Source organism: Perna viridis, chromosome 10 (assembly GCF_037379345.1).
Source record: "Perna viridis isolate PV_CMFRI_1.1 ecotype Kerala chromosome 10, ASM3737934v1, whole genome shotgun sequence".
In the NCBI taxonomy this organism is placed as follows: Eukaryota; Metazoa; Mollusca; class Bivalvia; order Mytilida; family Mytilidae; genus Perna; species Perna viridis.
Window position 1 is genome coordinate 24,750,680 of NC_142454.1, and position 13,674 is coordinate 24,764,353.

The 13,674-nt window shown below is 33.7% G+C and overlaps 1 protein-coding gene across 2 annotated transcripts; it reads left to right on the plus strand.

Annotated features, from left to right (window-relative positions):
* Positions 1-1,863: 1,863 nt before the first annotated feature.
* LOC148605083 (GTPase IMAP family member 4-like) lies at positions 1,864-6,359 on the plus strand. Of its 2 annotated transcripts, none has more exons than XM_088550452.1 (2): positions 1,864-2,867; positions 5,145-6,359. In XM_088550452.1, exons 1-2 carry the CDS (start codon positions 2,852-2,854, stop codon positions 5,792-5,794), a joined length of 666 nt encoding a protein of 221 aa, XP_088406578.1. In that variant the 5' UTR covers positions 1,864-2,851; the 3' UTR covers positions 5,795-6,359. The 2 variants fall into 2 exon arrangements, with proteins under 2 accessions (XP_088406578.1, XP_088406577.1); XM_088550451.1 differs by lacking the exon at positions 1,864-2,867 and adding an exon at positions 3,210-3,579.
* Positions 6,360-13,674: the final 7,315 nt, after the last annotated feature.

Here is a 13,674-nt window from a genome sequence, read left to right on the forward strand (position 1 = left end):
CCAGAGACGTATCACAGGCCACAACCATATTCCAACAAATGTTTCCCAAAAAGACAAACTACTTTTTGAAATCGTACGAGCATACCACCGCCAAACCCCACGGATATTTATTGATCGACATGAAACAGGGCACTCCCGATAACTTTTCACAATTATTCTAAATTGTTGTTTAATTGTAATAAGTTGTTTTAATTAACTATAATTACAATGCTTTTTATGTTTTCTTTTCAATATCAACAGAAATCAAAACTATGACAATTAAAATTTTGATTTCATTTATTTATATTAAAAAGACTGTAGCATTAATTTTCAGAACGTATGCAACTAAATTGTTGAAGTATAAATGTGCCAACCCTTAAAATTCATCTAATCAATGATTATACAATTTGTGAAGCATTAGATCTTTTTCATCTGAAAGGTTCTGTTTTTCTACTCAAAGGACAATATGAAATTCAACAGTCTCTGTCAAGAATAAAAGCACTCTCCATAAAAGGATTTAGTATACATGTGTATTTTGAAGGCTTTGTAAAAAATGAAAAAATACTTTGCCGCCTCTTTCCCAAAATGTGTGAGAAGACAAAATAAAGACATACGTTAGAGTTACACTGTTTGCGAACTCACATATAATATCACTACGCACCATATCTGATGTTGTTAAAAATCAGTACATGGGCTATTGAAATCGCCACTAAAATGTGAAGTTTCAAACATCTGTCTAATCCGTGAGACATCTATTCAAATTACACAATCCATTGGACACAACGAAAATCAAATCAAAATTTAAAATCTATTCAAAGTTTCCAATCAATTATTAGACAATGACAATGAAATAACAAATAATTAACAAAAATAATTAAAAAAAACAATTAACGGTAATGAAAATGTAAAAATTAAAAAAAGCAATATACAAGAAAAAAAGACAAGTCAAAATACCCGTCCCCCTTTTTTACCTTACTTTTTTATAGTATACTACATAATGACACTAATTAGGACATTTAATGAGGATACCAATGGAGATTGTTTCCTCCCAACATTTAAGGGTCGCCTTTCTAGGTCTAGGGCCCATATTCCCTTTATTGGTCTTCCATCCACTTTCGGTTCCCGCAAGGTCCATTTTCAGACATACCTAAGGTCCACTTCAGCCCCCTTCCATCCCGGTCACTTCAGGTTCCCATCTATCCTCCCTCTTGGTCCCCACCATCTCCTGGTCACTTATTCTTAGACAAGCTGTCATCAGAAGGTCAAACAAGATCATATGACGATCGATACTAGATCAATAGTCATCAAGTTGCACAACCAGGTGCCCTCTATGTTGAAAACCGATCCTCACAGATTTGCCGCTCGAGTGCACATTAATAATAGAAAAAGATTATTAAAGGTATCTATATGTACTTCTATGACTGCCGCCATAACACGATGTGACATGTTGTATACATACGCCAATATCATCTAAGGAAGAATGGCTGGTCTATTTTGTAAGTTTTAATCATTTCAAATTTAGACAAGCATCGGTGTATTTTTTTAGCACAAGGAGTTTCACAGTCATTCTAAATTGTTGTTTAATTGTAATAAGTGTTTTTAATTAACTATAATTACAATGCTTTTTATGTTTTCTTTTCAATATCAACAGAAATCAAAACTATGAGAGTTAAAATTTTGATTTCATTTTTTTATATAAAAAAAAGACTGTAGCATTAATTTTCAGAACGTAAGCAACTAAATTGTTGAAGTATAAATGTGCCAACCCTTAAAATTCATCTAATCAATGATTATACAATTTGTGAAGCATTAGATCTTTTTCATCTGAAAGGTTCTGTTTTTCTACTCAAAGGACAATATGAAATTCAACAGTCTCTGTCAAGAATAAAAGCACTCTCCATAAAAGGATTTAGTATACATGTGTATTTTGAAGGCTTTGTAAAAAATGAAAAAATACTTTGCCGCCTCTTTCCCAAAATGTGTGAGAAGACAAAAAAAAGACATACGTTAGAGTTACACTGTTTGCGAACTCACATGTAATATCACTACGCACCATATCTGATGTTGTTAAAAATCAGTACATGGGCTATTGAAATCGCCACTAAAATGTGAAGTTTCAAACATCTGTCTAATCCGTGAGACATCTATTCAAATTACACAATCCATTGGACACAACGAAAATCAAATCAAAATTTAAAATCTATTCAAAGTTTCCAATCAATTATTAGACAATGACAATGAAATAACAAATAATTAACAAAAATAATTAAAAAAAACAATTAACGGTAATGAAAATGTAAAAATTAAAAAAAGCAATATACAAGAAAAAAAGACAAGTCAAAATACCCGTCCCCCTTTTTTACCTTACTTTTTTATAGTATACTACATAATGACACTAATTAGGACATTTAATGAGGATACCAATGGAGATTGTTTCCTCCCAACATTTAAGGGTCGCCTTTCTAGGTCTAGGGCCCATATTCCCTTTATTGGTCTTCCATCCACTTTCGGTTCCCGCAAGGTCCATTTTCGGACATACCTAAGGTCCACTTCAGCCCCCTTCCATCCCGGTCACTTCAGGTTCCCATCTATCCTCCCTCTTGGTCCCCACCATCTCCTGGTCACTTATTCTTAGACAAGCTGTCATCAGAAGGTCAAACAAGATCATATGACGATCGATACTAGATCAATAGTCATCAAGTTGCACAACCAGGTGCCCTCTATGTTGAAAACCGATCCTCACAGATCTGCCGCTCGAGTGCACATTAATAATAGAAAAAGATTATTAAAGGTATCTATATGTACTTCTATGACTGCCGCCATAACACGATGTGACATGTTGTATACATACGCCAATATCATCTAAGGAAGAATGGCTGGTCTATTTTGTAAGTTTTAATCATTTCAAATTTAGACAAGCATCGGTGTATTTTTTTAGCACAAGGAGTTTCACAGTCATTCTAAATTGTTGTTTAATTGTAATAAGTTTTTTAATTAACTATAATTACAATGCTTTTTATGTTTTCTTTTCAATATCAATAGAAATCAAAACTATGAGAGTTAAAATTTTGATTTCATTTTTTTATATAAAAAAAGACTGTAGCATTAATTTTCAGAACGTATGCAACTAAATTGTTGAAGTATAAATGTGCCAACCCTTAAAATTCATCTAATCAATGATTATACAATTTGTGAAGGATTAGATCTTTTTCATCTGAAAGGTTCTGTTTTTCTACTCAAAGGACAATATGAAATTCAACAGTCTCTGTCAAGAATAAAAGCACTCTCCATAAAAGGATTTAGTATACATGTGTATTTTGAAGGCTTTGTAAAAAATGAAAAAATACTTCGCCGCCTTTTTCCCAAAATGTGTGAGAAGATAAAAAAAAACATGCGTTAGAGCTACAATGTTTGCGAACTCACATATAATATCACTACGCACCTTCTCTGATGTTGTTCAATCTGAATGACATTTCAAACATTATTGATGCAAGACATGGACTCTGTCATTGATAGACCAAATAACCATCTTCTAATCCACAACTCATCTGAAAAACCATAACAGCTTGTTGTTCATCTGAATGACATTTGAGGTTGCATGTAAGTTTTTTTAAACTTATATTTATAATTACATTATCGTCAAATATATATTTTGTATAATTTGTAAAATTGTAAAAAAAAAATTATTTCTGAAATTATTGTCCAACTTATCTCGAACATAATTATATTGAATATCCAGTGTTTTGAAGTCAGCCTCATATCTTGACCCACACTAAGAAATCGGTGGTAAAGGAAGACTATTGACCAAATTTTACGACAAACGTGATGACTTTTCATTCAGAATTGTCAACTTTCCTTTCATCTATCGCAACATCCCTTCAGCACCTGCGTATGGCGTGTTCATATCACAACTCATCGGTTATGCCAGAGCTTGCCGAAACTACGCAGACTTTTTGTATCGCGCTAGAACTCTAACAAATAGGCTTCTTGAACAGGGTTATGTTGCTACAAGATTGAAGTCATCACTACAGAAGTTTTATGGTCGTCATCATGAACTCGTGGATCGTAATGGTGTATCCATCTGCACCATGAAAACTGATTTATTCAACGGGTCATAGTTTTCCTTTCCTCGTTTGTCTACCCCGGACTTGACTTTTTATGAGCAACTCGGCGGGTGTTTGTATAAAAGCAGAGGCCGCTTACCCTACCGCTGCACCTGGTCCATGCTCCCAGTTTTTAGTGGAGTCCGAGTTGCTCATTTACTTTTGTTACTTTGTATGTATGATTTTAGCTAGTTCATGTTCTTTGTTGTGTATGTCTGTTTTTCATGTCTGGTCTTTGTCCCTGGATTGCATTCTTTTGATTACCGCTATCACCTTGGTTCCCTTGATTACTATGAAACATAAAGTTTTAAATCGCTAAACGGTGATGAAAGATATCATGATCTGTCTAAAACTAATTTGTTTGATTTAAGGTGAGATATAAGATCACCGTGTTGATACACATAACATATTTTGTTATTTAGTATTGAGACCAACTTAAACCAAATTTGACATTATAATACACACAAATACGTACGTCATCCTCTGTCTAATCTTCATCAGAAAATAAAACATTGCTCATAAGGTACACTAGCAAAAATACCGTCAAAAGAGAATAAATATTCAAAAGTGTTGATTGAGCACAATGAATAGAAGAACTGTACATGACAAAATAGATAAAAAAAAAATAACTTCTAAACTAAAGCCCAGAATTAAAAAAAAATCTGAAAATTGTTTTTTTCACGACTGGACATAAGGACGAAATTATTTGGAAAGAATGAATAAAAACAGAAGAAACTATGAAAAATAAAAAAATGATCCTTACTATTTTTCTGAAGATAAAAATACTACCAACCATTTAAAGAGATAAGGTGTCAAATATTTGACAAACAGGAACTGTACCATGAGCATCGTATTTTTGCACTAATATTATAAATGTTATTAGTTGAACCAATTATATTGATTCCTAAAATTATTTTGTTGTACTCTACATTTTTTTGCAAATATGTATTAAATAGATAATTGTTTATACTTTATCATAAATGATTCAGTTATGTTATTTCGTATTATATCAAATTACTGTGGTTTAACGATTGAATCGTAAATTCCTTTTTTTATTTGTAGCCAAAATTTTTAACAAGAAAGAAGAACGTGTCTTTACACCCGATGATGAAATACGTATAATTTTACTAGGTAAAACCGGATCAGGAAAAAGTCATACCGGCAATACAATTCTATGTGACGAGAGGTTTGAGTCAAAAAATGTAGCATTTTCCGTGACGAAGAGGTGTATGCAGCAGGCAAGGATTCGAAAAGATAAAAAAGTTATTTTAGTCGATACTCCTGGTCTTTTTGATAATCAACTTTCAAATGAGGAAACAAAAAAGGAAGTTGTTAAATGTGTCGGTATTACAGCTCCGGGTGTGCATTGCTTTTTGCTAATCCTGCAGATAGGGAGATTTTCACCAGAAGAAAAGAATTCCGTTAAAGAGTTTCTTTCTATGTTTGGAGAAGAAGCCAAGAGTTATATCATAATTTTGTTTACAAAGATTGACACTTTAGATGAGGGGAGAATGTCCGAGCAAGACCGGTTCAAATCCTATCTTGAGGCAGTTCCAGATGATTTGCGTGAGGTTATCGATATGTGTGAAAACCGCTGTATTGGCTTTAATAACAGAGCGCAAGACAAAAGGAAAAAAGAACAAGTCAATCGTCTATTTGATATGATAAATGACATGATTCAGAAAAATGGTGGAAATTGTTATACTAACTAAATGTATCTTGAAACGGAGAGGAAAATACAAGAGGAAATTAAGAAACAACGGGAAGAAGAACTTAAAAGAGAAAGAGAACGTCAAGAAGAAATCAATAGAAGGATTGAAGAGGAGAAAGAACAGAAAAAGAAAAAAGAACTGGAAATGGAATTGCGAAAAATGAGAGAAGAAAACGAAATTAATCAAAGAAATGCAGAGGAAAGAATAAGATGCGATCTGAGAAGAACAGTAGAGAGAGCAGAGCCGGGTATCATGACAAAAATTGCTTGTGGTATCCGGGATCTTGTTACATTCAATTGGATTTAAGAAGAAGTGATACAAAACGCATTTACAAAAACAAATTCAAGAATCAACGAACATGTGTTTCTTCCCTATTTCGCGAAATTTGGTATCCACGGATTAAAGTACATGTACTTTCACTCTGAAAAAAAAAATTAATACAACAAAAATAAAATCTAGAAAAAATATATAAATTTTAGCTGCAATGTGCCAGGAGTTCACAAAGACGAAATATATCTTCTATATGATTTACAATTTATGAAAATAAAAGGTTTTTTTTCAAAAACAAATAAATTTAAACACTCGTTGAAATCCTTACTACATACCTTCATGCGTTAAAAAACTGTTTCCAGTTTTGCTGTTAAGGTGTTGTTTACTAGCCAACTTCAAAAATGTTGGAATGCCTTTTCTTTAATAACCATGTTTATATATAATATGCAATGTATTGTAGGGGATTTCATCATAACACAGCATATTATTGCACGTTTTGTTATACAACAAAGTGGGTGATATTTAGTGATAAGGATGTCCGTCATTCCTTCCTTTACTACAGGCATGTTTATATCTAATCCATTACTCCTGATACACCAAAACAAATATGTCAAAATATATCCTAAACGTGAACACATGAAACTAAGACGTTAAAGCGTAACCGGAAGGTTAGCTTTATAGTCCTAAATTTTGGGCTACTTTTTAAAGTGAAAATATTGTACAATGTATTCAATAGGTTAACTCGGTAAAGATTAGGGTTTTTTCAACTGTAATACTATTTGGTTTAATTTCTTGTCCTTTTATAAAGTACCCAAAATTATAAGACTTAAATTTTGAATTTTGAAATTGCATTTGTTTTCGAGGAAAAATGACACAAAATAGATTTGTATTAGTTTTTTAAAACAAACATTCGCTTATAGAGTCTTTACATATAAATCAAAACCCCTCAATGGAAGAATGGGATTGATATAACATACGATGATAACGTTTTGTAGATTTAAACTGGTCTGGAGCTGGCATGTCATTTGTTTGTGTAACGTATACTCAGTTTCTTTATCTCTCATTTAACAAGGGACTCAGACCTTTATGAACTGAATTTTAGGTATGTTTGATTGTGTAATATTTTCCCATATTTCCATGATTTTAAGGGGGTGTAATCACGCCAAAGTACTTTAACCCCGCCGCATTTTTGCGCCTATACTAGGTCAGGAATTTCATACCCCTTGTATGTCTTGTTTTGTTTGCACTTTCAGTTCAATTTTATGCTTTTTGGAGTTTATACGAGCAATTATTTCGTTGTCCTGTGAATTATTTTGATTTAAGGACAGCTACAGCTTGCCCGGTTAAATAAGGGGTTCCTTGTTGTTAACTAAAGACCAATGAGTGGCCAATATTCATCCCGGTGGGGTTATTATCTTTTTCACATTTTCGCCATATTTTGTCTCGTTACATTCGTACGAGAAGGTTGTTCGATTTAAATGATAAACTTTAGATCTTAAATTAACAATCATTAATACGAAGCAATTATTAATGTGTAATGTTTCGAACTTATCTTGTATTTATTACATAACATCGTCTATCTCTTAAACTCATCTTATAGTCAATAGAAATTCAAACAAAGATTTATTGAAACACATCTGTTTGGTGTTAGCAGCAAAGTACGGTAAACGCAGGATAACCGTGATATACTAAAAAAATAAATTATATTTTCAGATATGAAATAGAGTACTACTACTATTTAGTTTAAAATCCCCGTACAGGTCCGGGTGTTAAAAGAATAGGCCTGCAGCAGCGCTAACTTGTCGTAAAAGGCGATTAAATAGTGCTCAGAACCCTAACCGGGGGCTAGGGCGCTCTGCCCACAGAGCAACTGGGATGTGTGCCCCAGGTGGTGGAATGGGGTACCCCTGGCGTGTTACATGCTGGGGTTGTCAGGCTATAATACGGAAAACCTGACCGCAAACCATAGTGGTGCATCGTGTTGGGAAAGATGCCACGTTCCTCGCACGTTAAAGAACCCTACTGTGGTATTCTCCCGGAGTAGGACCCATAGGGCTCCGCCACAGGAGGCTAAATTGCCCTACCCTACTCACCTCTCCCTATTTCCAGTGGCAATCAAAATTTGTCGACCCCATTGTCCTTGTGTCCTATCCTTTTTTCATTTCATCATCATTGCATGTTCATTTTATCATCAATTTCATGTTCATCGTCTGAATATAGCCGAAATATTGCTGCTCGGACGTTAAACCACAACAAACAAACAAACAAACAATTTAGTTACAATATTTTTTTATTATTTATGTTTTTTCGATTTATTTATCATTTTGTTTATCTATTTTTAATATTTTGGCATTTAGAGAGCATTGATAGTATTTCTTTTGAAATTCCCGATTGATAAGCACAACTCAAAGCAAAATGTCAGAAGTGTATTTCAACTATTTTTATTGCTTTGCCCATTCAATAAAAGTAACACAAATTCGTAATCAAGTTATGTCCAATATAAATCTGTCAAAATAGATATTACACTACTTGATCAGCTGGTACCGCAATGGTCCTAACTTGGTACAGGCACTTCAAACGAAATGGTGGGTCAAATCTAGGTTTAACAGCGCGCTAAACTTTTCTCCAATTGCGGCATCACTACACCAGTGGTGATTAAAAAGCATTTGCATGCTATTGTCATAAAATGTAAATCAGTGGTTACATCAGAACAATGAACATTTTATAAAAAAAAAAAAACAATCATTACTCATTGTTTTTGAAGAAACTGAGTATTTTTCAACCAAGGCCTGATATCAAAAACTGGATTTGGTAAGATACCTTTTAAGACGCATTTCCTCATATATTTGATTTAGGAATCTGTTACGTAAATATTTATGGCGTTCAAGAAAATCAGATAAGTTAGTAATTGCTCTAGCGTAGCGAATCAATTTTAAAATATAAACACCATATGCAGGAGATGAAGGATTTTTGCTACACAGGTAAGGAAAATTTATGATATTCAGATTAAAGCCATCTCTTTTATAACAAATATTTGTGCTGAGATGACCACTTTGTCAAATTCGAGATATTATGTCCAAAAAAAGTGCAGAATCTGCTGTTTCTGTAGTCTCCTTTATCTCGAGCTCTGGTGGATATATTGACGGTAATCATTTACCAAAAGAAGGGTTCTTGATGGACAATATATCATCAATATATCTGCATCTAAAGTTAACGGATTTAGCATCTTTTAAATTTTTATTCTTAACGCGGCTATGAAGAATTTCAATCTCGTATGAACATAAACACCATTCGGCTAGGAAAGGATCATAGTTTGTGCCCATTGGAACGCCAACTTGTTGAAAAATAGCTCTTTCAAATGTGACAACTATGTTATCAAAGAGGAAATCAAGCATATCGCAAACCTGATGTTCTGTGTAGCACATTTTGCCCTTCTGTGATGTTTAAGAAAAATATATGGATTTGTAATCGAGAATTTTTTTAAACAAGATTTACGTACAAGTCCATTCAAACTACATTTCGATTTATCATGTGGTAAGGTAGTGTAAAGAGTTGAGAAGTCAAAAGTTTGGAGAGAACTAATATCCGAAAAAAAACTGGGGGATTTAAGGTTTTAAGGTAAATCTTTAGAATTTTTAAGTATCCAAATATGATAAATAATTAATGCCACTACGACAGTATGTGGTATTGCAATACGCTTGCTGTCCATCCCTCACTCCAGACAATATATTTGTAAGATGAATTGACATCTCCTTCGTGGAGCAAGATGAAGATCCTGCAATATATCTTTCTTTGTACGGATCCTTATCAAGTTTGGGAATCCATTACAAGTCAAGTAAGTCCTCACATTTCGTTTCGATGTTGAGAGAAGACATGAAAGATTAATTTGCTGGAATACATAACGGCAACTTTTCCGATGTACCTGTGGATGATAGTTTTAGGGGGCAGCTCCAGCCTAACATGTGGTGGATTGAAGACCCATGGATGGCCTGGAGTTAACATTTTCATCCTGGTGGGATTGTTCTCTATTCACCATCACCATATCCATACTCGTTAAATCAAGCGTTTTGATAGTAGTACGTGAGCTGTTTCGTATTATCACAATTTATACTTCTGGGATTCTTTTGATAAATTTTGCTGATTTTCGTAGTCAGAATTTATCAAAAAATGCAAAATATGGGATTTTCGAATTTTCCGTAACAGTCATATAAATTCTACTCTACAAGTTATTGCTCGACTGAAACCTCTCAAATTTCGTATCATGCAATAGATCATTTTATTTTCTACATGAATAAACCATAAAAAAACTTTCGCGACATATTTTTTTACAAAATGGTAAAGATATTACCCCTACCCGTGGAAAACTGGTCACATATCAAATCATACCAAGAGTGTAGAACTCATATTTTAAGCATCAATTATTAAGATAAAGATCATAAAACATATCTGTCCAATTCAGGCGTTTAGTTTTTCCTTTTAGGATGACAATTACTATAAAATCGGAAAAATGGGAAATTTCAGAATTTCAGAATTTTCTTACATAACCCGATGTTGTCTTTTTTTTCAGAATTCCATAGTTCAAACAAGCGTTTAAGTCTTACAGAACATCGATATTATGTCTAAGCACTCAAAATGGGCCTAAACAGCAATAAATATTTGAACTTTTTCATTACATGTTAGGTAGGAAAATGCCACCCCTACCCATTAGATATTTAGATGCAGATATATTGATGATATATTGTCCATCAAGAACCCTTCTTTTGGTAAATGATTACCGTCAATATATCCACCAGAGCTCGAGATAAAGGAGACTACAGAAACAGCAGATTCTGCACTTTTTTTGGACATAATATCTCGAATTTGACAAAGTGGTCATCTCAGCACAAATATTTGTTATAAAAGAGATGGCTTTAATCTGAATATCATAAATTTTCCTTACCTGTGTAGCAAAAATCCTTCATCTCCTGCATATGGTGTTTATATTTTAAAATTGATTCGCTACGCTAGAGCAATTACTAACTTATCTGATTTTCTTGAACGCCATAAATATTTACGTAACAGATTCCTAAATCAAATATATGAGGAAATGCGTCTTAAAAGGTATCTTACCAAATCCAGTTTTTGATATCAGGCCTTGGTTGAAAAATACTCAGTTTCTTCAAAAACAATGAGTAATGATTGTTTTTTTTTTTTATAAAATGTTCATTGTTCTGATGTAACCACTGATTTACATTGTATGACAATAGCATGCAAATGCTTTTTAATCACCACTGGTGTAGTGATGCCGCAATTGGAGAAAAGTTTAGCGCGCTGTTAAACCTAGATTTGACCCACCATTTCGTTTGAAGTGCCTGTACCAAGTTAGGACCATTGCGGTACCAGCTGATCAAGTAGTGTAATATCTATTTTGACAGATTTATATTGGACATAACTTGATTACGAATTTGTGTTACTTTTATTGAATGGGCAAAGCAATAAAAATAGTTGAAATACACTTCTGACATTTTGCTTTGAGTTGTGCTTATCAATCGGGAATTTCAAAAGAAATACTATCAATGCTCTCTAAATGCCAAAATATTAAAAATAGATAAACAAAATGATAAATAAATCGAAAAAACATAAATAATAAAAAAATATTGTAACTAAATTGTTTGTTTGTTTGTTTGTTGTGGTTTAACGTCCGAGCAGCAATATTTCGGCTATATTCAGACGATGAACATGAAATTGATGATAAAATGAACATGCAATGATGATGAAATGAAAAAAGGATAGGACACAAGGACAATGGGGTCGACAAATTTTGATTGCCACTGGAAATAGGGAGAGGTGAGTAGGGTAGGGCAATTTAGCCTCCTGTGGCGGAGTCCTATGGGTCCTACTCCGGGAGAATACCACAGTAGGGTTCTTTAACGTGCGAGGAACGTGGCATCTTTCCCAACACGATGCACCACTATGGTTTGCGGTCAGGTTTTCCGTATTATAGCCTGACAACCCCAGAATGTAACACGCCAGGGGTACCCCATTCCACCACCTGGGGCACACATCCCAGTTGCTCTGTGGGCAGAGCGCCCTAGCCCCCGGTTAGGGTTCTGAGCACTATTTAATCGCCTTTTACGACAAGTTAGCGCCGCTGCAGGCCTATTCTTTTAACACCCGGACCTGTACGGGGATTTTAAACTAAATAGTAGTAGTACTCTATTTCATATCTGAAAATATAATTTATTTTTTTAGTATATCACGGTTATCCTGCGTTTACCGTACTTTGCTGCTAACACCAAACAGATGTGTTTCAATAAATCTTTGTTTGAATTTCTATTGACTATAAGATGAGTTTAAGAGATAGACGATGTTATGTAATAAATACAAGATAAGTTCGAAACATTACACATTAATAATTGCTTCGTATTAATGATTGTTAATTTAAGATCTAAAGTTTATCATTTAAATCGAACAACCTTCTCGTACGAATGTAACGAGACAAAATATGGCGAAAATGTGAAAAAGATAATAACCCCACCGGGATGAATATTGGCCACTCATTGGTCTTTAGTTAACAACAAGGAACCCCTTATTTAACCGGGCAAGCTGTAGCTGTCCTTAAAACAAAATAATTCACAGGACAACGAAATAATTGCTCGTATAAACTCCAAAAAGCATAAAATTGAACTGAAAGTGCAAACAAAACAAGACATACAAGGGGTATGAAATTCCTGACCTAGTATAGGCGCAAAAATGCGGCGGGGTTAAAGTACTTTGGCGTGATTACACCCCCTTAAAATCATGGAAATATGGGAAAATATTACACAATCAAACATACCTAAAATTCAGTTCATAAAGGTCTGAGTCCCTTGTTAAATGAGAGATAAAGAAACTGAGTATACGTTACACAAACAAATGACATGCCAGCTCCAGACCAGTTTAAATCTACAAAACGTTATCATCGTATGTTATATCAATCCCATTCTTCCATTGAGGGGTTTTGATTTATATGTAAAGACTCTATAAGCGAATGTTTGTTTTAAAAAACTAATACAAATCTATTTTGTGTCATTTTTCCTCGAAAACAAATGCAATTTCAAAATTCAAAATTTAAGTCTTATAATTTTGGGTACTTTATAAAAGGACAAGAAATTAAACCAAATAGTATTACAGTTGAAAAAACCCTAATCTTTACCGAGTTAACCTATTGAATACATTGTACAATATTTTCACTTTAAAAAGTAGCCCAAAATTTAGGACTATAAAGCTAACCTTCCGGTTACGCTTTAACGTCTTAGTTTCATGTGTTCACGTTTAGGATATATTTTGACATATTTGTTTTGGTGTATCAGGAGTAATGGATTAGATATAAACATGCCTGTAGTAAAGGAAGGAATGACGGACATCCTTATCACTAAATATCACCCACTTTGTTGTATAACAAAACGTGCAATAATATGCTGTGTTATGATGAAATCCCCTACAATACATTGCATGTTATATATAAACATGGTTATTAAAGAAAAGGCATTCCAACATTTTTGAAGTTGGCTAGTAAACAACACCTTAACAGCAAAACTGGAAACAGTTTTTTAACGCATGAAGGTATGTAGTAAGGATTTCAACGAGTG